Source organism: Oncorhynchus keta, chromosome 6 (genome assembly GCF_023373465.1).
Source record: "Oncorhynchus keta strain PuntledgeMale-10-30-2019 chromosome 6, Oket_V2, whole genome shotgun sequence".
NCBI classification, from domain to species: Eukaryota; Metazoa; Chordata; class Actinopteri; order Salmoniformes; family Salmonidae; genus Oncorhynchus; species Oncorhynchus keta.
Genome location: NC_068426.1, coordinates 22,317,938 through 22,342,142, shown reverse-complemented (window position 1 = coordinate 22,342,142; position 24,205 = coordinate 22,317,938). Strand labels below are relative to the sequence as shown.

General features: G+C 43.5%; 2 protein-coding genes across 26 annotated transcripts in view; both read left to right on the top strand.

Annotated features, from left to right (window-relative positions):
* Positions 1–113: 113 nt before the first annotated feature.
* Positions 114–12,898, top strand: LOC118385236 (bromodomain-containing protein 3-like). Of its 10 annotated transcripts, none has more exons than XM_035772205.2 (12): positions 114–132; positions 3,570–3,931; positions 4,053–4,190; positions 4,390–4,519; positions 4,659–4,822; positions 4,909–5,280; positions 5,409–5,537; positions 6,049–6,237; positions 6,712–6,780; positions 7,846–8,069; positions 8,182–8,459; positions 10,406–12,898. In XM_035772205.2, exons 2-12 carry the CDS (start codon positions 3,731–3,733, stop codon positions 10,513–10,515), a joined length of 2,004 nt encoding a protein of 667 aa, XP_035628098.1. In that variant the 5' UTR covers positions 114–132; positions 3,570–3,730; the 3' UTR covers positions 10,516–12,898. The 10 variants fall into 10 exon arrangements, with proteins under 10 accessions (XP_035628098.1, XP_035628096.1, XP_035628095.1 ...); XM_035772203.2 differs by lacking the exon at positions 114–132 and adding an exon at positions 1,378–1,582; XM_035772202.2 differs by lacking the exon at positions 114–132 and adding an exon at positions 1,892–2,020.
* A 7,432-nt stretch (positions 12,899–20,330) lies between these two features.
* Positions 20,331–24,205, top strand: part of LOC118384852 (guanine nucleotide exchange factor VAV2-like) — a 250,935-nt gene continuing 247,060 nt past the window's right edge. For all 16 annotated transcript variants that reach the window (XM_052521125.1, XM_052521123.1, XM_052521124.1 and 13 more), the window contains exon 1: positions 20,331–21,544. In XM_052521125.1, the coding sequence (XP_052377085.1) occupies positions 21,341–21,544 (204 nt within the window). In that variant the 5' untranslated portion in view covers positions 20,331–21,340. The remainder of the gene's footprint in view (positions 21,545–24,205) is intronic.

Genomic DNA, 24,205 nt, shown 5'->3' with positions numbered 1-24,205 from the left:
CGCATGTGTGATTCTTCAAGAGCGCAGTCAGAGAGGAAGGGAAGAGCCCAACTCGGCGGATAATCGGTTTCCCTCCAGCAGGTGACGTTTTTTCGTTGTTTCGCCCACCAAGCAAGGAGTTTTTGTTTGGAGGTCAGTGAGTGTCACATTTGGTCAACAAAACATGTATTATTTATTTTCTACGTGAGGTTTATTTGATCGAATAGAATTTTCGTAATGCTTATGTTGTTATGAGTGTACTGGTATGAGTAAGACATGTGAAATCCCGTCAACTATAAGAAAAAAACACTTTATATATGTTTTATTATTTTTTATTTCACCTTTATTTAACCAGGTAGGCTAGTTGAGAACAAGTTGTCATTTACAACTGCGACCTGGCCAAGATAAAGCAAAGCAGTGCAGCACAAACAACAACACAGAAAGTTAGTTACACATGGAATTAACAAACATACAGTCAATAATACAGTAGAAAAAAAATATATAGTGTGTGCAAATGAGGTAGGATACCGGAGGTAAGGCAATAAATAGGCGATATCAGTGTCTTGAGTCTCGAATATGATATATTCAGGACATGAGGCTAGTAAGCATAGCATATTTCTCCATTGAATAGAGACGGTTGATGTCAACAACCCTCATCGAATTTTCAAAAGTTTTACAATAATGATATGTCTCGACCAATCCATAGAAAGGATAGGCGGGAGCAAGACAACCCGCCGTGACGCTTTGTGGACAACGAGTCCCATTGTTATGGCAGAGAGACATGTAGTATCTTGTCAGTATATCCATAATCTTTGACACAATGAATACGGAAAGCGGGGAGGGACGCTTTGAGGGTTCTGATTGGAGCGAGATAGGAGTTATGTTTGGCAACTTTTGGACTGAGATGAACCTAGTTACACAGATCAAGACACATCAAGATGAAGTTGAGTATGACTATTTATTAAAAACTTAACCACATAGTTATTATCACTATGTGCAGATCCAGATTTTTAGGGCTGCAGAGGATGCAGCGGTCTAAGACACTGCATCTCAGTGCTAAGATGCGTCACTCCAGACACCCTGGTTCAAATCCAGGCTGTATCACAACCAGTCATGATTGGGAGTTCCATAGGGCAGCGTACAATTGGCCCAGCATCATCTGGGTTTGGCGGGTCATTGTAAATAAGAATTAGTTCTTAACTGACTTGCCTAGTTAAATAATGGTAAAATAAAAAATGAAAACCAGTGGAGGGCAGCTAGGAAAAGGGCACTGGTGAGACAGTCAGGTGGACACAGGTAGAGCCCTATGGGTAGAGCAGAGACAGGAATGAGACAGGCAGACAGATCAGGGGGTTATTAGGCTTGGGTGTACTTAAAGATTCCTATTCCAGGGGGGACCATGCTGTGGGCCTACAAAGAGAGCAACAGAGTTGATACCTGGCTGGAGGACAGGACACTGCTACAAGGTTTGTTGTGTGGACATTGACCTTCACCCAAGTCTCCTGGTAAGACCGGCACTGCCAGGTAGCAGTGTAGAGCCTGAGACGCCCAGCCCTGAGAGGAGGCTCTATAAAACACAGCAGACATAGGGCACTCAACCCAGGTACTCATCCCTCTGTTTTCCTTGAATGTTTACAGGTCAATATAAAGTTAAACCGATTTGTGAAATATCCATAATAAATATTAAAATCATCCATTAATGTCATCCATTGCCAGCTAAAGATAACGTTTTAATGTTTGTATTGAATACAGCCCATGCCCTCTATTAATGAAGACTTCAAAGAGGTGGGGCGGGGGTAATCAGAAAAGTATCAGTTGTCAGTATATTCCAAATTATTTTATAGTAGTATTATACGCATTATACACTTTGTATAAGGTGTATAATGCATGTTATGGGGGGCTTAGTCTTCAGATCCAGTAAAATGATCACAAACCGCGCGCCGTTGCGCATGCGCATGGGACTTGGTATACCTCATCTTCATGCTGCTCCTGTACTCGCTCGGCCTCACTCAAATAAAACAGGATCCACTCGGACTACCAGGTACAAGGCAAAACCCCTCGGAGTCATCAAGGAAGTAATACATTCAGATATTTATATTTCCCCATACTGGAGTTTCTTTCGTGAAAAAAATGCACCTTTCATAATTGAGCTATTTCAATGTTATGAAAAATCTGGTGCTGAAACGCTTGCTAGCATATCAACTAAGCTAGCCAGCTAGCATGCCAATGTTTTTCCAACAAAGCTCCATTCTGTGCATTGCAACAATACACAACGTCAATTCTTGTCTTAAGTGAATTATTGTGGCAATATTATCGTGAAACGTTTCAAATAAGAGTAGGGAACCAGAGTTTATTGTGGGTACATACGCAGTTGTGGTAGTAATACAGGCTATCGCTGAAACTATTTGAAAAGTCGGGTGAAATGAAGTCGGCTGTTGGCTAACTAGCGAAAGCTAAAGGGTAATATCATCTGCCCGCCATCTTTTTGGAGAATGTGGAGAATTTGGTTTTGGTGTATACATGTTTTACGAGCCAGTCATGGTTTATGCACTATTCAATATACGTTCATTTTTATGAGTTAGCTGATAGCTACAGTACACTGGTTTGCACTTGCAACCACGGAATGGAAATGGGAGTCCGCGCGAATTGTTCCAAAAGTGCTCAAAGCACCCCTTGCATTTCCTCCGCGCATGATGGCAAGCATAGTTTGCAAAGTTAGATGGGTTTTGTTTAATCAAGTTAGCTAGTTTAGTTACCTAATTGCAATATTTTGTCATAAGATACCGTAACGTTACGGTATTGTAAAAAAAAAACACATGTTTTGCCAGCTACTGTTGGTGTAACTGTTGTTCGTTTGATTGTTTACGCGGGAGGTAGTACAAAGCTAACTGCTATATACATTTTCCATGGACAAACAAGTATATGTTGTGGGTGTAACTTTAAAACTAGTAGCTTCTACTATGCATAATATATTTGTGGAGTTTTCGTTATTGAAGTATCCTTAGTACAATTGCATTATCATAACGTTATACAGCAATCCAACTACTCAGTGTGAGACTTGTATCTAAATCAGCTGTGCTGTTGTCTCTCAGTTTTGCAGTTTGTGTGGGTATGTATGGAATGACATTTGTGGTTGCGATGGTTAATTAATTACTACTCCATCTCTCTCGCTGATTATTTAGATCATATTTACTTGTACCTTTGCTCCGTGCACTGTTGCATGATCGCTGTACCCAATGTTCAAAAGACAACTCTATGTTCAAAGGAAAGTGGTAATGCCAGACCAAGAACGAGGTGCGGGCTGTAGATTGGGGTCTAGACAATGTCCCTTAAGCCTGGAGAGGGCAACACATCTCTCCAGGGACACAGCCAGCTGTCTGTCAGGAGACATTTGCCCATTACAATATATTGAATAATTGTGTGATGATACAGAAAAGGCTTTAGTTTCTTTTCATAATTACTACCTTTCATTTCATCCCATGTATCAATTATTTTCTTAGGTCTTGTACCCGGGTTGTGGATCTTTTGCAGGGACACTTTACTTTTATGCTGAAGACTCATGATCATCACCTTGTTCTGTTTTTTAATAGATTAAAAAGGTCAGGCCCTGCAATGAGATGCAGTTTCCTTTGGGCCACTAAAGAGCAAAAAGAACTACACAATCCACTGAGGACGCATTGTCCGTCTCCCACCCTGTCCATTGCAGAGGTAGCAGTGACTCCTAGAATACCACCCCCTTCCCATCGCCAGCATGTCTGCTGTTACCTCAGCAACCCCAGCCCCTCCTCAGGGAGTCAACCCCCCACCCCCGGAGGTGACCAATCCCACCAAACCAGGTCGGAAAACCAACCAACTACAGTACATGCAGAATGTAATGGTCAAGACGTTGTGGAAGCATAACTTCGCCTGGCCCTTCTACGTGCCAGTCGATGCCATCAAATTGGGACTTCCGGTGAGTAGACTGTAGATATTGACAATGGGCATTATAAATATCAGAAAGCCTATGCTTATAGGTATCTCACCGTGCAGAAGACTTGCAGCTAACAGATTATTTTGGTTATTCTGTGTATCAGGATTACCATAAAATCATAAAGCAACCTATGGACATGGGAACCATCAAAAAGAGACTGGAGCATAACTACTATTGGAGTGCCAGTGAATGCATGCAGGACTTCAACACCATGTTCACCAACTGTTACATATATAACAAGGTGAGTGCTCCAAGAGAGTGAATAAAGACTGTGTCTCCTAGGGGTCCATTTATTTTGGATTTAATATTATAGTCTCTAATATGTTTGCAGATTCTCCCAGGGCTAATCCCAAAGCTCCATGTTTTTACACTGACCTCTAGTTTCCTCTTTGCATTTCCCACTCATGTTCCTCACTTGCTGTTTTTACTGTGCCCACCAGCCAACAGATGACATTGTCCTGATGGCACAGGCCTTGGAGAAGATCTTCCTGCAGAAAGTTGCCATGATGCCCCAGGAGGAGGTGGAGCTTCTGCCTCCTGCACCCAAACCCAAGAAAAGCAAAAGCATAGGTAATAGGCCACTCTTCATCAGATCCTGATACTATAGACCCCTATCATTTTGGATAGATCCTTAGATATAGTATTGAAAAATGTAGAGAAAGTGGGTACATATTGCCAATAAGAAAACCACTAATTGCACCTGCTACAGGTGGTCTGGATGGAAGTGAGTCACCACCGTCCTTCCCTGGCTCTACGACATCTGTGATTGGCTCTTCTACAATGTCTACCATCACCCCCAAAGTCCCAGCTGTGCAGTGCTCGCCCAATGCTCCCATGATTCCCGTCGTCTCACCCTCACAACCTCTTGTCAAAGTAAGTCACTGTACATTTTCCTTCGGGTATATATCATGTATATTTAGTCTTTTAAATACTGTGAGTGTGTGTTTTTGTGCGCCTAGAAGAAAGGGGTAAAGAGGAAAGCAGACACCACCACCCCCACGACATCTGCAATAACAGCCAGCCGGAGCGAATCTCCCAGCCCCGTCTCAGAGGGCAAGCAGGGTAAAGTGATGTCCAGAAGGGAGAGCACAGGCCGTCCGATCAAAGCTCCCAAGAAAGACCTTGTAGAAGGGGAGTTGGGCCAGCATGGCGGCAAGCGGAGCAGAATGAGTGAGCAGCTCAAGTACTGCGACAGTATCCTGAAGGAGATGTTGTCAAAGAAACATGCTGCGTATGCCTGGCCCTTCTATAAGCCTGTAGACGCTGAGGCTCTGGAGCTACATGACTACCACGAGATCATAAAGCACCCCATGGATCTCAGCACTGTCAAAGTACGCACCATAGAACAAAGCATGCACAGTAGTAGAATTCACGTTTACAGTTAACCATTACCTTAGTATTGGCTCGTGCTGTTGCCCATCCGTGCACTGTTTGGATAACACTTGCTGTTCATTTGCAGAAAAAGATAGATGGCCGGGAGTATCCAGATGCACAGATGTTTGCAGCGGATGTTCGAATAATGTTCTCAAATTGTTACAAGTATAACCCTCCAGATCACGAGGTTGTTGCCATGGCCAGAAAACTCCAGGTAGGTTTGGGGATTTTAAAGGTCCACTTTGGGGGGGAAATCTGAAATAACGGCTTTAAACTATATAACTGATCAATGCACCATCATACCAGGTCATTTAATGCTTAAAAACAAGAAAGTGGATGAAAAAGATATTTGGCTACAGAAGTGCAATTTCTTACCGATCTCTACAGCTTCTGTCCAAAAACAAATCCTGTGAAATGACGTCAACACATACAGGTGGAATTACTGGCTAGCTAAATTGGCTATCTTAGCGAACAAACTAGCTACATCGATTGCGGTGCGTGTGACCAGAATGACACATCGACGAACCACCAAAGGCACACTCCATTTCTGTTTGAAAATTGAGATCAGGGCGGAGTTGGACCGGTTTTGTGCCCAAAGTCTACCTTTAAACCTTTCTCTGGATCGCATTTGAAATATCTATGTAAAATTGAATCAGTTGGTTAATCTCTAATGTTTCTGTCCCTCTCCTTTTCCCCATCATTCCATGCGTGTCTTTTTCTGTCAGGATGTGTTTGAGATGCGTTTTGCTAAGATGCCTGATGAACCGGTGGAGCTGAGCCCCGGTGCAGGCGGTATGGTCAGTAAAGGTGACAACTCGAGCAGCGGTGACTCCTCCAGCTCGGACTGCTCCGACTCGGAGGAGGAGCGGGCCTCCCGGCTCGCTGAGCTGCAGGAACAGGTGGGTGCGGAACAGGTGGGTTTCAGATCCGAGGTCCATCCGACTACTCCTCTAACCTGAAGGGCTCAGGGATGGCCTTCCTCCCACCTTCTCTTCTCACATCACAGCCACCTTGTCCAATCCAAACTGTTGTCTGAGACCGAGAGGGAGGGGCTGCCACCTTACATGCAGTCAAACCCCTCCCCCTCCCTTCAGCCACGCAAACCTCTGCTTTCTCCACTGATTCGTCATCTCCCCATTGATAGCACTGAAATGTAACCCTCTACCGCTTCAAATTGTGTAATTCCATGCACCTACTGGCACAGATTGCTTGCATGCACTACTTAAACAAAAGCCTTCTTTTTGAAAACATATCACAATGTAGTTTTGAGTAATGGTACCACACAGTAGCTCTTGTCATAACATGGTGTTTTAAAATGGTTTTGATCTGATCTCTTTTTTGGAGTTTTCTATCTTTGTCCCCTTATTTCCCTTTGGCTCTCTTACCAGTGTATCTCTCTGGAGCGCCCCAATGGTAGCGGGCAGGGGGGAAAAAACGGGTGCACCAAGCGTTTTCAGGTGATTTGCTCTTCACTTCCTGGCCCCCTCCCCACTAACCTCCTTATTGATATCAGTTTATCATGATGCCGATATTTCACTTTTTATTTTTGCATTAGTTGGGCAAGCGGTAGAGGGTTAATAGTGGGGGTGGCGAGTAACAGGTGGCGTAGTGCTGTTTGCTGGGTGGTGGCAGATGTGGTGTGTTTGAGCAGTTGTTTATGAGTTTGTATGGTTGTGTGAATGTGTTTGTCTTCCTGGTATGCTTGCTGGCTGACCCAACTAGACATACTCCTTTCTCCATTCTCTTGATTGCCTGTTGGTTGTGTCCAATTTAACTTAGAAAGCAATGAATGGAGGAGTATGCATCTTGTTTTCCACTTCCTTGTTAGAACATTTCACTCTCAATCATACCTTTTTTTTGTTGTTAAATAGAAAAATAAGAGTTGTATGTTCTAAATCCACAACAATGCTTAATCCACATCAGGAGAGCACGTTTGAGGAATTCTAGGTGTAGTTACTCTTTAATGCAAGTGCACACCTCCAAGAGACTGTTTGGTTAGCAACATTTCTGTAGCGCTCATGTGATTGCAGAGTTTGCTAAACAAATGGCCACTGGATTAATGCAAATAATCATGATATCATTCTGCCAGGTAGTCAGAGGCTACTTTGTAGTTAACATTTAATTGAGAACTTACTTCGGGTAGAGCTGGGAAGGCCATCATTAGCGTCATCGCTAACGGCTACACAAAGTGTAGATGTGACGCGTGCACTACACACACACAGGAGCTTTCATGTGCCGTTTCAAAAAGTTGCAGGGTAACACTAGTCACTGATGCATTTTGTTCTTGTCTTATAATGAACTTTCAATACATTTAGTTGATTTCCTTTCTTAGTTCGATTTATTTTTGAATATGGTTTAATTCCGTTTTAATTGTCTGGATTCCACATTTTTGGGCTGTAGCATTGATTTGTTGAAGTTCTTTCTTGAATCCCCATATATACCCTCTTCTAGTCCCTCAGTGCTTGAAGTGCTAGAATACCCCTACAGCAGGTCACTAACTCCTCCACCCCACCTCTCCCCAGCTAAAGGCTGTCCACGAACAGCTTGCCGCGCTCTCTCAGGCCCCTGTGAGCAAACCGAAGAAGAAAGACAAGAAGGAGAAAGACAAGAAGAAGAAAGACAAGGACAACAAGCACAGCAAAACCAAGACGGACGAGGAGAAGAAGGCCAAGTCTGGGCAGCCTGCCAAGCAGGGCCAGCAGAAGAAACTCTCCAGGAAAGCCAACAGCACAGTGACTGGCTCCAGGTAAAGACTCCCTTTCTCTGACGTATTAGGGCTCTGCCCAGTCTCATAATAAGCAACACTGTGAAAAGACACCATGAGACACTCATTGCTGCGCTGGCCTCTGATCTTCCAGGCAACCAAAGAAAGGGGGCCGGGGCTACGAGTCTGACGAGGAGGAGTCCCTGCCTATGACGTACGACGAGAAGCGCCAGCTCAGCCTGGACATCAACCGGCTCCCAGGAGAGAAGCTGGGCCGGGTTGTGCACATCATCCAGTCCCGAGAGCCCTCGCTGCGAGACTCCAACCCAGACGAGATCGAGATTGACTTTGAGACGCTCAAACCCTCCACCCTACGCGAACTCGAGCGATACGTCAAGTCCTGTTTACAAAAGAAACAGCGGAAACCCCAACGTAAGTACTGAAGTTGAAGACCTCGTGCTTTGGACGTCACTGATAGCTTCCTTGTCCTTCATCCTGATATTACTACTACACTGTAAATATCTTCTAACCCTACCTTCTCCCTTTACTGTTATTCTCTTTTCCTCCCCTTTGCTTGAATGACTAAATTATCATTTTCCCCTTTTTTTATATATATATTTTTTATAACTAGATCATGTTTCTTCCCTCTACCTAGTTGCACTTCTCCCGGTTGACTGCTAGTTTTTGATATACAGGTGGTCCCCAACTTTTAACTCCTAAAAATGAATTTTCAGCTGAGCTTTGGTTTATGGTCTATGGGTGCTAGCTCAACAAAATAACAAAAAGATGATGCACAATTGACCTTGTGTACATGTAGCCTAACTGAAGACAAGTACTGTTGCCAGTACCTTGGCATTGTGGACCTTGATTTCAGGGACCTCCTGTATAAAATGTTTCAGGGCCTGAACCAGGTTTGTTGCTGTATTGCTAATATCGGCTCCTACTTGGACCCAGCGTAGTGGAGTCAGGCAGTGTGTCATACCATGTGACAAATAACTCCTGGAGAAACTCATGTATAGTCCTCGCCTAATCACATTTTGTGTGGCTGTATATTTAGAAAGTGAGATGAAGTTTCTTTCATTCCAAGAGTATAAATGCTCGCCTGGGCTTTGAGCCTGCTGCCGTCTGTAGTCCTCCAAGTTGTAGGTGTTAGGCCATAGGCGTAAGGCGCTAGGCTTTAGCTGTGACCTAGCTAGCTATCACCACAGCGGCTGGGGGTCGGGCAGGAAGGCCATGGTGCCGCTGTGTGTCTCCTGCAGCGGGCCTCTGGGGGCAAGGGAGCCAGGTCCAAGGAGGACCTGGCACAGGAAAAGAAGCCGTTAGAAAATGGGCTACAAGATGTCAGCGGCCAGCTGAACAGTAAGAACAAAACCGACAAAAAGAAAACGTCCAAAAGGTAGCATAGAGTAAGGGACAGCCGGAGTAGCGTAGAGTAAGGGACAGCCGGAGTAGAGTAAGGGACAGCCGGAGTAGAGTAAGGGACAGCCGGAGTAGCGTAGAGTAAGGGACAGCCGGAGTAGCGTAGAGTAAGGGACAGCCGGAGTAGCGTAGAGTAAGGGACAGCCGGAGTAGCGTAGAGTAAGGGACAGCCGGAGTACCGTAGTAGCGTAGAGTAAGGGACAGCCGGAGTAGCGTAGTAGCGTAGAGTAAGGGACAGCCGGAGTAGCGTAGAGTAAGGGACAGCCGGAGTAGCGTAGAGTAAGGGACAGCCGGAGTAGCGTAGAGTAAGGGACAGCCGGAGTAGCGTAGAGTAAGGGACAGCCGGAGTAGCGTAGAGTAAGGGACAGCCGGAGTAGCGTAGAGTAAGGGACAGCCGGAGTAGCGTAGAGTAAGGGACAGCCGGAGTAGCGTAGAGTAAGGGACAGCCGGAGTAGCGTAGAGTAAGGGACAGCCGGAGTAGCGTAGAGTAAGGGACAGCCGGAGTAGCGTAGAGTAAGGGACAGCCGGAGTAGCGTAGAGTAAGGGCAGGGGCACGTACGACGAGAAGCGCCAGCTCAGCCTGGACATCAACCGGCTCCCAGGAGAGAAGCTGTCGTGCCGCAAATTTTTTACCTAGTAATTTTTGGCCAGAATTTTTTAAAATCCTGTGGCCCAGGAAAGTTAATCTGATCTGTCTTTATGGTTACAAATCTATAGAATCTGTCATATCTGTTGGGTTGGACAGACGTGACTAGGGATGGAGAAACTTGAAAGGTGTCACTGTGCATCAATTATAATCAAAGTGCAAGTCCATTTTAAACATGAGCAAAACATTTGTATGCACTATGATACCAAATGTTATTTTTCTTTAGCATTTGAAAATCGTTGACATAAATATGGTGGTATTATATAATACGTTTGGCCACATGTCTCATGCGTGATCCTCTCTCTCCTTCCAGAGAAGGGTGCTGGTACTGGTGCGTCCCGTCTCAGCGGCAGCAGTAGTTCTTCAGATTCTGGCAGCAGCAGCTCCAGTGGGTCCAGTTCTGACAGCAGTGACTCCGACTGAAAAGCGTAGCCCGAACACTTGTTGGGAACTATTCATTTAAATTTTTACCCTTTTTTAAAGTAAAATGTTGTATGCAGTCAGTTGTTTCCCCCTATAACACTTTATGAGGAAAAAACAACTAAATGTAATGCTATGTCAGAACATGTCAAGTGTTTTTTTTTTTTTTGTAAATACCTTTGTGGAAAGAAAAAGGAAAAAACATGGGAAATTATAGATGACTTGACAGGGTTATTTTTGTTTCCTCTACCTTTTCAAGGGGGATGTGTTAAAAACCGACCAAACATAAAACGAGGATTTTGTAATACACTCTTGGATGAATGCCAGATGTCTTTTCATTTCTCCTAATACCACCATCAACAAAATGAAGGAGTTGCATAGTTACCAAAATGCAGCAGAACCCCATGTCCTCCTTGTCCCATCACTGCTACATAAGCAATCATTTGCCCAGCGGGTACTGTAACTGTCCTGTTCAATTACTTTCATCAAATTTTCTAAACTTCTCATCCAGCTTAGTTTTTTTCGCCCTTGTAACAAAAAAGTTATCTTTTGGAATAGGGCCTTATGTGGATTTTGAGTTGTCACTCTTCTAATCATTTGACTTTCTACAAAAAATGTTTTGTAATTATTGTTTTAAATTGAACGTTTTATTTAACTAGGCAAGAACAAATACTTATTCACAATGATGGCCTATCGGGTTAACTGCCTTGTTCGGGGGCAGAACAACTGATTTTTACATTGTCCGCTCGGGGTTTGGATCCAGCAACCTTTCGGTTACTAGCCCAACGCTCTAACCACTAGGCTACCTGCCTCCCCCAAGTACTGAACCTCATTTGCCTCCGAGTGACACATTTCAGATTATTCTGAGCAATCATGTTGGTCGTCTTCATCAGCATATACAGCCAAATTGAATGGTATTGCTGTTATTCTTTTACTGTATCATAACTGACATGGTCTCTTATTTTTGAACCCGGCAGTATGTCAAGTTTTAGCTAAATTGTATTTTAGTAGCTGGTCTGAGTGGTTATGAAAGAACATTTTAACTTATAGAATTTAGATATTTACAGATGCTTTTGGTCAGAAGAAATGGCAATACAATAATTTGCTCAACAGTTTGATTCGTTACTCACAACATGACAACCACTAGGTATGGTGGCCTCTCCTGTACATGTATTTCCTGGCCTGCCTCTTGCTTGATCTACGATTCTCACTGATGAATGTACTGTGTGTATGATGCCCTGAATGATTGTGTTCCACCAGGTCAGTGACATTGTGTACATCACTGCTTTATATATGATGGGACGGCTAAAACTGTACATAACTGACCTGTGTACATTTTCAGTACACTGGCGTAGGAGCATGTCTTTCACTTTTGACTCTATTGCAAAGTGCACCTGCTGTCTGTTGGGTCTCTATTCCAAACAGCAGTGCCCTGTTTGTTTTCTCTGTCCAAAGTAATGACATAAACAATGAAAGCAGGACAATATTGTGAACTGTGGGGTTTTCTCTGAAGTGCGGGGTATTGATTTGAATGTAAGTCGTTACCACCAGGTAATTTGTTTTGTGACTAAATGCCACCGCCTCTCATAGTCTTCAGTTCTTTTTTTCTCTCCAACTCATCTTTTATTTTTATCTCAGAGAACAAAGAGTTATGTATTCATTTAAGAATATCCCTCATATTCCAACCCTGTAAGAATGCATTTTATTATTTCATGAAGTCTGCCTGAACGATTTGCCTAATGTACCATTTCTGGTCAGTTTTTTTCTGGAATTGGTTCAAAATAACATTTAAGCCATTTTGGATTTAATTTACTGTTAATAAGTTGATACATTTAAAGATTTAGTCATATGCATTGTTATTTTAAGCTATGGTGGAAATATTTCTTTGATTTTGTGGTAATGTCCTTCATACCAGGTTGCACTTAATTGCAAAACTCCCCAAATGATGTTGAATGCATTTCTCTGCCTATACCAATGTTCTCCAGTACAGGCCCTATCAGGTTTTTCTAAGAATGATGTCTTTTCGAAGTGAAAGACTGAAAATATAAATGTATAGATATATATTCAACTTTTAGTTTATTTCTAGGCCCAGGTCAAAATATTATAATCGTTCCTTTTATATTTTAAAAAGCAAATGTTTACTTTTTATCCTTGATGTGCATGCAAGTTTATTGTAACTTTCTTATACCTTTTTTGAGCTGTTTATTTGAGTCATCAAAACAAATAAGTTCTGTGTAAGTAGTTTTAGTCTTGTTTAATGCAATATGGGCCTGAGTGGGTGGGATTTGGGGACTGGAGGTAGAAGCTAACATTTCATGTAACCGCTAACCTGGAATCAGGTCTCATTTTTTTGTGTGTGTGTATGTAAATAAATTACAAGACCCTACTGAATTTGTCTAATTTTCTGCATGTCATTGATCTGCTGGACTGCTGTTTGTACTTATTTCCACTATGCCTGAGGTAGACCTGTATTTTTCTGGTGGATGAAAAGATCCAGAAGAAGGTGTGGAAGGATAATCCACACCCCTGAAATCCACTTTCTGACATCGCCAGTCAAGCTCTATCCTGGAACCCAACGGAGAAGGTAAAGAGGACGCCCAAGGAACACCCGGAGGTGGGAGCTTCAGGCAGATACCAAAGGGAGAGGAGTGGTCGATGTCCTATGCTCCCAAAGAAGCGACTGGGATTAGTAAAACCATTGTAGACATTTTGATGATATACTCTAAAGCCATAATGTTGGATGCTTTTAGTGCGTATGGACTGGGTGTGCCCTTTTAACGTAATCAGACGAAAATCAAAGGGTAGCAGTGAAGGGTTATCTGAAGTTCAGTGATGGGCCAGTAGATGGTGGCCATGTATCAATTGTCTTTTAAAATTGGGTTGCAGATATGGTTTGAGCTGTGTGCTTGATGGATTCAGCTGGCAGTGAGTGACACACCTCAAACGTGCTGTTTTAGGTGAATCTCAACCCAAAGATTATTGGTGGGCATTTCCTCTTGAATACATGATGGATGTATGTATTTTCAGGTGAGTAATGAATTACCCATTTAAGTATGTAAGCAACCTTGCATTAAACTTGTTGGTTCGATACCAGCAAACACTTTCCATGGTAGCATGAATAAATGAAATGGTGTAACCCCCAATGCATTCCTCTTTTAGTGCAATAATAGAATAGGTTTCCAATGGGAGCTTCTAAGGCTCAGTGTAGAGCTATACATCAGTCACTGTCCAACCCAGCTCCTACACTAGTTGGTTTGTGCTGGAGGGGGAGACTTGTACTGTGTGACCCCCTCCTCCTCATTGTGGCATATGCAACATGGTACCCATTTGCCTCATGATGGATCAATGCGACAACTTCAGTGACAACTACAGGTTGTCGTGTATGCTTCTTATGGCCACCCCTCACTCTGTAGCTGGCCACAGTCCATGACAAAACACAACAGACGTAGCCTTCATCCATTTCAAATAATATGATAGGCTAACCCTATAGCTTGAGTAAATTGAATTGTGAAAAAAAAATTACCCCACAAAATTGCAAAGAGAGTTGGCGGGGCATGCTGGGACCAGGATGCGGTAGCGCCAAAGCTGTGGCAAATGTATACACAAATGTTTATTTCTACCTGTATTATCATATTTCTAATTTGTTGATTTATTTGTATGTATATATTTGTGGTACTGTATCAGTTTCAATTCAGTGTTATTGGATTACTGGTCAAGTTTCACTCACATAATGATACACCTGCACTCTTGAGGTTATTTCGGATCCATACATTGTCCCATAAATCATCCTTGTAATGTGGCAATGTAATAAGGCCCCTGCAGCATTCCAAGACACGAAGGAGAGCTGAATGCCACTTTTTTAGATTAACAGTAATAAGCTGTATTACAAATGTAAGCTGTACTCCATCTAAACTGTGTTATCTTGTCCCTTTTACATCTCAGGAATTATTTTGGAGGTTGCATGTCATCCAGCGATTCAAGAAAGAAGATCATAGTGATCATATTTTTGTTGTGAACAGTGAAACAGATAGAGCCCCTGCTCAATTAGCGCCACACACATCAAAGGCAGCGTCATTTTATTTTCTTCTTTATTGCATGGCTCTCACTTTTGTCATGGCAATGCAACCAACTTGGAGTAATAATTAATACTTTAGCTGAAGTTTCCTTCATATAAAAATCATTACCACACGTGAGCGTGCATAACCAGAACCACCCGAAACCACATTCAACATCGCAGCCCTCTACCGCGAAGGGTATTCACGCTTTCTCTCAAACCCTTTTAATAGCATGGCGGGGAGTGTGCCTGCAAAACCAACCTGGATTCAGTGGTAGACGTAACATAGTAAACTTAAAAACGGCACACTCCAATAAATATGATACGTTTCGTATGGTGTGTATTCATTTGTGGATGTCGATCATCAATTTCATATTATATGTTATGAATTACAATTCGTATATGTTACGAATTGCAATTCATACAATATGTTACAAATTGCAATTCGTACCATATGTTATGAATTTTAATTTAGCTGGGTTACTAGTGGCTAACGCTAACGTTAGCTAGGTGGCTAACATTCGCTAGGTTAGGGTTTAAGGTTAAGGTTAGAAGTAAGGTTAAGGTTTAAGGTTAGGGGAAGGTTTAGCTCACATGCTAAGTATTTACAAAGTAGCTAAACAGTAGTAGGTAGTTTCTAATATAGCTAAAATGCTAAAGTTGTCCTTGATAAGAATCTGAACACACAACCTTTTGGTTGCCCAACCTGGTCTCATAGACTAGACATAACACAGTTAAAGTACATCTGGGACACTCAAATTAGTATGTTTGGTATGGTTACATAACACATAATAATAATAATAATAATATATGCCATTTAGCTGACGCTTTTATCCAAATCGACTTAAAGTTAATTAGGGCAAAAACAAAAGGAAGGTGGTTGTTCAGTGTGGATGGGTGAGCGTAAACACAAACGTCTAACAACCCAAAGGTTGCATGTTTGACTTAATTAAATTGGCACTTGTGTATTTTCATTATTCAACATGCATTTTATTTATTACACATGCACATCATACAGAGCCTAGTTTGACGAGTGGAATAGCCTATTCCTGTCAGACAGCGCGAGAGTAGCTCCTCAAAAAGCCTGTAGGCTACTGGAGTGAAACCTGCTTTTGTAAGCCCAGTCATCAATCATGTGTTGAAAACTTTGGTGGCCACGGTTAAAAAGGAGCTATTTTTATTTCTCAATCTCAACTCATAAAGTGCGCCTCCCATTTGCCATTCGGATGCAAAAACAAACCTGCCTATAGCTTTGCAATGTGAGCTTGAGGAAGTATAATTGTGTGAAACCTGAACGTTTTACTTTACTTCAAATAATCTGGCATGTTTTACCTTGCTTCATCCCAGAAACCCTAGACCCTCTCTAATTTGCATACCGCCCCAACAGATTCACAGGTGACACAATCTCGATCGTACTCCACAATGCAATTTCCAACATGGACAAAAGGAGCACCTATGTGAGAATGCTGTTCATTGACTCCAGCTCAGCATTCAAGACCATAGTGCCCACAATGCTCATCACTAAACTAAGGTTCATGGGACTAAACACCTACCTCTGCAACTGGATCCTGGACTTCCTGATAGGCAGCCCCCAGGTGGTAAGGTTTATTAACAACACATCCGCCACATTGATCCTCAACACTGGGACCCCTCAGGGGTACGCCTGATCACCGACCACGATGAGACAGCATATAGTTGAGTAGGTCAGAGACCTGGCAGTGTGGTGCCAGGACAACAGCCTCTCCCTCAACGTGAGCAAGACAAAGGAGCTGATTGTGGACTACAGGAAAAGGAGTGCCGAACAGGCCCCCATTAACATCGAAGGGGCTGCAGTGGAGTGGTCGAGAGTTTCAAGCTCCTTGGTGTCCACATCACCAACTATCACAGTACAAACACACCAAGACAGTCGTGAAGAGGGCACGACAACACCTTTTACCCCTCAAGAGACTGAAAAGGTTTGTCATGGGTCCCCAGATCCTCAAAAAGCTCTACAGCTGCACCATCAAGAACATCCTGACCAGTTGCATCACCGCCTGGTATGGCAACTGCTCGGCATCCGACCGCAAGGTTCTACATAGGGTACTACGTATGGCTCAGTTCATCACTGGGGCAAAGCTTCCTGCCATCCAAGACCTATATACTAGGCGGTGTCAGAGGAAGGCCCAAAAAATTGTCAAAGACTACAGTCATCCAAATCATAGACTGTCTTCTCTGCTACCACAGCAAGCGGTACCGGAGTGCCAAATCTAGGTCCAAAATGCTCCTTAACAGCTTCTACCCCTAAGCCATACGACTGCTGAATGATTAATCAAATGGCCACCCGGACTATTTATATTGACCCCCCCGTTGTTTTTACACTGCTGCTAATCACTGTTTATTTCAAAGTCACTTTGCCCCAATCCTACATGTACAGTACAAATTACCTCGACTAACCTGTAACCCCGCACATTGACTCGGTACCGGTACCCCCTCTGTGGAGCCTCGTTATTGATATTTTATTGTTAATTTATTTTATTTTTTACTTTAGTTAATTTGGTAAATATTTTCTGACTAAGTTCAGGGCAGAGTGCAGGGTGGAGGCTGGCTAGTGATGGCTATTTAACAGTCTCATGGCCTTGAGATAGAATCTGTTTTTCAGTCACACAGCGTTGATACACTTGTACTGACCTTCTGTATGATAGCTGGTGAACAGGCAGTGGCTCGGGTGGCTGGGGTCCTCAATGTTCTTGTTGGCCTTCCTGTGACAGCGGGTGCTGTAGATGTCCTAGAGAACAGGCAGTGGCTCGGGTGGCTGGGGTCCTCAATGTTCTTGTTGGCCTTCCTGTGACAGCGGGTGCTGTAGATGTCCTAGAGAACAGGCAGTGGCTCGGGTGGCTGGGGTCCTCAATGTTCTTGTTGGCCTTCCTGTGACAGCGGGTGCTGTAGATGTCCTAGAGAACAGGCAGTGGCTCGGGTGGCTGGGGTCCTCAATGTTCTTGTTGGCCTTCCTGTGACAGCGGGTGCTGTAGATGTCCTAGAGAACAGGCAGTGGCTCGGGTGGCTGGGGTCCTCAATGTTCTTGTTGGCCTTCCTGTGACAGCGGGTGCTGTAGATGTCCTAGAGAACAGGCAGTGGCTCGGGTGGCTGGGGTCCTCAATGTTCTTGTTGGCCTTCCTGTGACAGCGGGTGCTGTAGATGTCCTAGAGAACAGGCAGTGCGCCCCCGCTGATGTGTTGGGAAGACCACATCAACCTTTGGGGAGCCCTGCGGTTGCAGACGGTGCAGTTGCCATGCAAGGCGGTGAGGGTCTTAGGAGCCTAGGCAAAAGAAGGCACTGTTGCACTTCTTCACTACACTGTCTGTATTGGTGGACCATCTCAGATTGTCAGTGATGTGTACGTCAAGAAGCTTGAAGCATTTCACCTTCTCCACTGCGGCCCCGGCGATGGGGAGGCTCCCTCTACTGTCTCCTGAAGTCCATGATCAGCTCCTTCGTTTTGTTGATGTTGAGGTAGAGGTTATTTTCCTAGCACCACTCCGCCAGGGCCCTGACCTCCTCCCTGTAGGCTGTCTCATCGTTGTTGGTAATCATGCCTGCAACTGTTGCGTCGTATGCAAACTTGATGATTGAGTTGGAGACGTGCGTGGCCACGTATTCATGGGTGAACAGGGAGTAGAGGAGGGGGCTGAGCACCTACCCTTGTGGGAGCCCTATGTTGAGGATCAGTGTTGTGGAGGTGTTGTTGCCTACCTTCACCACCTGGGGGCTGGACATCAGGAAGTCCTGGACCCTTTTGCACAGAGCGGGGTTCAGTCCCAGGGCCCCAAGCTTAGTGATGAGCTTGGAGGGTACTATGGTGTTGAAGGCTGAGCTGTAGTCAATGAAAAGCATTTTTACATAGGTATTCCTTTTGTCCAGATGGTATAGGGCTGTGTGCAGTGCAATGGCTATTACATCATCCATTGATCTATTGGGGTGGTATGCACATTGCAGTGTGTCTGGGGTGTCGGGTAAGGTGGAGGTGATATGATTCTTAACTAGCCTCTCAAAGCACTTCATGATGACCTTGGCTTTCTTTGGTACAGGAACAATGGTGGTCACCTTGCAGCAAGTGGGGACGGCAGACTGGGATAAGGAGAGATTAAATATGTCCTTAAACACTCCAACCAGCTGGTCTGCGCATGCTCTGAGGATACGGATGCCATCTAGCAGCCTTGCGAGGGTTAACACTCTTAAATGTCTTGCTCAAATCGGGCAAAGAAGGTGTATATCTTGTCCGGGAGCAAGACAACGGTGTTGCAAGGCGTGGGTGGTTTTCCATTTGTAATCCGTGATTGTCTGGAGTCCCTGCCACATAGGTCTCGTGTCTGAGCCATTGAATTGTGACTCCACTTTGCCTCTGTACTGATGTTTTGCCTGTTTGATAGTCTCACTGAGGGCATAACTGGACTGTTTGTATTCAACATTTTAGCCAGGTAGCCTAGGACAACAAAAAATAGAAGTGTGTACTGTATGAAAGTCATGGACCTTTTCATCAACATGGAAGAGGAGGATGGCATTTCTCAACAAGTTGTATTTATTTAACCAGGCAAGTCAGTTAAAAGAACAAATTCTTATTTACAATTACAGCCTACCCTGGCCAAACCTTAACGACACCGGACCAATTGTGCACCTTTGACCACTGCGCCACTCAGGAGCACAAGTATGTTGAGTCAACGTGTTTTTTCTACTTTCACAAATACGCACACACACATACACAAATCAGAACCATTGACAGCCACATCATATTCAGCTTACGTTGATTGGACTAAATTGTTTTTGTTATCTTTTAGTTGTCACTGTTTAGACTAAGCATAGGTGATTTGATGATGTTGAAATGGTGCTGGACTAGTGGTGCTGGAATAGTGGTGCTGGACTAGTGGTGCTGGAATAGTGGTGCTGGATTGTGGGGCTGGAATAGTGGTGCTGGAATAGTGGTGCTGGATTAATTGTGCTAAAATAGTGGTGCTAAAATAGTGGGGGTAGCTCCTGTTTAACTTTGCGACTTGCAGTAAATCTCTGTGGTTCTAAATCAATAGTTGTTTAGCAGTCTGAAAATGTCGGAAACATTAACTTTCTTGAACATGCTGTAGGCCATGTAAGTGTTTGTTACATAAAATATGCTTTGTGGCCTTCACTGGACACAGGTTGCTCTCTGCTTTTGTGATGAAACAAAGGTGTGGTTAAATGTATTCTGCCGCTGTGTCTTCTTATTGTCTCGGCCTTAGGCCTATATCATGGTCACAAGGCATATGAACTAACAGGTTAGAGAGCAAACAACACATTTATCACAACACATATGTTTTATTTTTTTCTGGCTTGGTATCCCCATGATTTTGCCCACAAACCGCTACTGCCCCTAATCCTTACATTAACCCCTTAACCTAACTCCTAAACTAAACCCTAAACTTAACCCTGACCCCATGCCACCAAGCTAACAACAAATTGGAACTTGTAACATATCATACATTTAGCAAATTTGTAACATATTGTAGGTATAGCAATTTTGTAACATATCATACAATTGTAATTTGTAACATATCTTGCTGAATGTAGTCTCGAATTTACATAAAGAATCATTCAAAATGCTTTGAGACCAGGTTGGGTTGCCAGATGTTTGCAGTATATGCCCACCCATCCACCGTATAAATGTAACATATCCCACTAATTTGAGTGTACCAGATTTACGTTTACTATGTTACTTGAAGTCGGTGAGACCAGGCTGGCAAAACATCACAATCCGTACGAAAAAGAGGAGGGAGAAGACAAGGAGGAAACAAGAAATAACATAGAAACGATTTATTGGATCATTTCTAAACGTTTCTTTGTGGGTGTTTGGCATTCTAAGAATGACGAGAAAGACGTGATTTTTTTTCCTATACATGTTTCTGTTGGAGTTAGTGAAATCTGTTTTCGAGTGCATTGTGGATAGGCTGGATGTTGAGTGGGGCGTCGTAAGAAGGGACATTTGATTTACCATCGTGTTTTACATTGATATGCAATTGTTATATATCAGAGCAGCATAGGACAGTGTATAGAGAAGCTCTGAACAACTAGAAACTCTGGGTTGCTACGCAAAACAACGGAATGTCGCTCTGTAAGCAGTGTCAGAACTGAAAAGATTCCCATAGCTGTTCAAAGTCTTTTTTCCGGAGACATCGGTTTTGGACAGCATGCTTACACAATAGGTTCAAAAGTGAAATTTGGTAGGCTTTAATACACAAGAAAAGAAGAGATTGGGGCACATATTATTATTATACTGTTCAACACCGTTTGGATATGCAAAACCAACTTTGAGAATGAAGAAAAGGAAATGTGTGTTCCCGGTAGTTCACATTGCTCTGTCTGTTTAGAAGGGAATTTACGCATTACATCAACTTTTTTCAATTTTTGTCGTGAATTTATGCATGTTTTTGGTCAGAAACTCACGTCACTTATCCAAAAGACTGAACTGGACATATTCTGACTATTCTGCACTGAACATAGTCTATTTGAACAGAGCTGGACAAATTGTGAGCTGGAGCAAATAATAGAAACTTAATCGGAAAACTAAAGTGTAACATTATTTTACCGTATTTATAAAGTTATCAGTTTCACTATTACGTTGAGAAAAAATACAACTAATAACATTTTCATTACGATTTGGATTTCAACACTGGTGGAAGTATTGCTTCCATTGCGCGCTGGAAGCAGCTGAATTTTGCACACTGAGGCGGCTGTCGAATTTGGTTGTGGAACTCTCCCCCCAAGCTGACATGGAGGAGTGGAGGCAATGCGGGCGGTGGTTGATAGACTGCAAGGTTTTGCCCCCAAACCACCGGGTCGTGTGGCCTTCTGCAGCTGTGTTCGACTTGGCACAGGCGCTACGAGACGGAGTGCTCTTGTGCCAGATGTTGCACAACCTGTCACCGGGGTCTGTGGACCTAAAGGAGATCAACTTCAGACCCCAGATGTCCCAGGTATGTCAAGGTCGCGCGGTTTACCGAACGGGCACGCAGGGCACGCGCCCCATGGCCTCCATGGAGGTTGCCCTCCCAGATAGCATATGATACCAAAGTGTGTAGAATGGCAGGAAATTAGCTTTAAAACTGCAACGTTTTCGTTCAGCCTCATGACAAAATGTGAACAAAAGCATAAGATGAGCTACAAAACAGTTTAAAGAAATCGGTTCTATGGCAAAAAAAAAGTGTAGAATAGCAGGAGATTAGCTTTAAAACTGCAATATTTCTCTTAGCCTCATGAAAACGTGTAGCGTAGCATTATACAACTGCATAGGTCAGTGCCCCAGGGATCAATTAGCTATATACACAGCACTAAGGCCTATGTCACTGGCATATCACTGTCATTATTGGTAAATGGTGAACCTGCCTTCCATGCACCTGGTTTTGAAACCGTCTTTGCATGCATAAATGGTTATTCAGAGTGAAATTTGCTCAGTGTTCACATTCAATAATCATGCAACAGTTCCATAGTCCACAGCACAACTGTACAGGAGGAAGTGTTGTACAGTTTTCCACAGTCCACTGCACAACTGTACAGGAGGAAGTATTGTGCAGTTTTCCACAGTCCACAGCACAACTGTACAGGAGGAAGTGTTGTACAGTTTTCCACAGTCCACAGCACAACTGTACAGGAGGAAGTGTTGTACAGTTTGGCCCAAATGTGTACTTTCTTGCAATCAATGGGTGTCACTGTTGAGCACTACTGATAGTTCCAGATGTCCTCCACAACCCACAGGGGCCATAATATTGCATTGCATGATGTGTAATTGACTTAAATCATTCTAAGATAAGCTACAATTAGACACATTTAATAATTGCCATGCGAGTGGAAGGTGTGTGCAGTGCAGCAGCAGCTTTTTATAGTTCAGTGGAACATTTACTAAGGCTTGGTTAGCACATGGTCTCGATAGGCCCGTGGTAATACTGAAATACCAAACTATTTGAGAGGTTTTCCTTTATTCTGTGACTCAGGTGCAAAGTGGAAGAGACTGGTAGGAGAGTGTTGAGACAGGAGACTGTTGATTGGTTTGAAGTTGAGGGGAAACTACCCACTGGGCACAGACCTCAGTTCAGCGTCTAGTTTTGATTAAAATTTTCTTTGTTCCCAACCATGTTGAATTCAATTGTTTGGTTGAAATGACATGGAAACCACGTTGTTTCAACCCGTTTTTGCCCAGTGGTTAGGGCATATGGCTTTGTGTCAACACAGTTGAGTGGGCAGAAAGCTCAAGTCAATTTTGGAATGTGGCTTGCTGCTTAGTTGAGTACTAACCTCAGCATATTAAGCAACTTTTTCATAACACGGGCCCCCCTCACTTCCATGTGATAATGTGTCTGTGTGTGATGTGCCTCACATCCTCAGAGCTGGTGTCACCCCATATTGTCATCACAGTTCATCCTGGTCCCCCATTCCAAAATGAGGGCGTGCTTAACCACGGCCTTCTGAGGTTTACATAAATGGCTCAGCGGACAGAAACTGGGTTGTGGCATAGATCTATTTGAACTGTGATTCCTCTTGATGCCTGTCCTAAAAAAAGACTACTGAACAACTGCCATTGGGTTACGGTGAGAGGTCAGTAAAATGGCCACAGTAAATGGATGATGGGTTCCTATCTGTTGATATTCATTCACTGAAGGAGGTGGGGTTGAATGGCTTTCTTCCCATCCAACTCCATTTAGTTTGAAAAGTGTTTGCCGTTCTCACACCTTTAGCTTGTTTACAACGTTTATTGTTCCATGCGGCACGTCTTCCCTCATTGTGGTGTCGAGACACCTCAAAAGTGCCATAAAAAAATGGTTTATGATTGATGGAAACGATACTCTTATTGACATGTTTGGCACACTATGTGGGACCTCTTTGACTCTGTGTGTGTGTGTGTGTGTGTGTGTGTGTGTGTGTGTGTGTGTGTGTGTGTGTGTGTGTGTGTGTGTGTGTGTGTGTGTGTGTGTGTGTGTGATAGCCTAGTCAACCATGTGCTTCTATAGCTAGTGGGTTTCATGATTACAAGGGCTGCATGACACACTTTGATCCTCCCACCAATCCCATGCCACAGCCCAAGTGTGAGGCTGCAGTGAGAGTGGGTGGGAGGGGGGCTCCTCTGTGACAAATTAGGTTAAACAAAATCCTGGCATCACAACAGGGGGTTGTGATTTATGACATGGAAAAGGTCAGTGTGTGTGCTGTGTGCTCTAATGTAAAGGACACACTAATTCACTGCCTCACTGCCAAATGAAGGGGAGGTGAAGAGAGGCCATTATATTTCTGGGCTCTTGACGAAAGATTGATTACTCAACCACTCCAAGTGGTACCTGAGTCTGTCTCTGAACATGACTGTTAGAAATCATCAAAATAAATAAGTGAACCTATTTTCTGTTATGGTGATGAAAATGTAGAGGCAAAGTGATGACAGGGGTGGTAGTGTGTGAATTTCCTATTATGCCCTATGGAAATCTGTTACACTTGTGGAAGATGAACATTTGTACCAATGGTGCCAACTGAATAATGCAACGAGTTTGTCATTGTCTGTTTAAACTGTTTGCTAAACCCACAGCCATACTACTCTCATTATCAGGCTTGTCTTGTAACACACACGAAACACTCTCTTTATTTACCCTTGT

Excerpts from the sequence above, each read along its gene's own strand:
- LOC118385236 (XM_035772205.2), top strand. The coding sequence starts at position 3,731 with ATGTCTGCTGTTACCTCAGCAACCCCAGCCCCTCCTCAGGGAGTCAAC. Across the intron at positions 4,823-4,908 it reads CCTCACAACCTCTTGTCAAA|AAGAAAGGGGTAAAGAGGAA; the intron begins GTAAGTCACTGT and ends TTGTGCGCCTAG. Across the intron at positions 8,070-8,181 it reads AGCACAGTGACTGGCTCCAG|GCAACCAAAGAAAGGGGGCC; the intron begins GTAAAGACTCCC and ends CTGATCTTCCAG.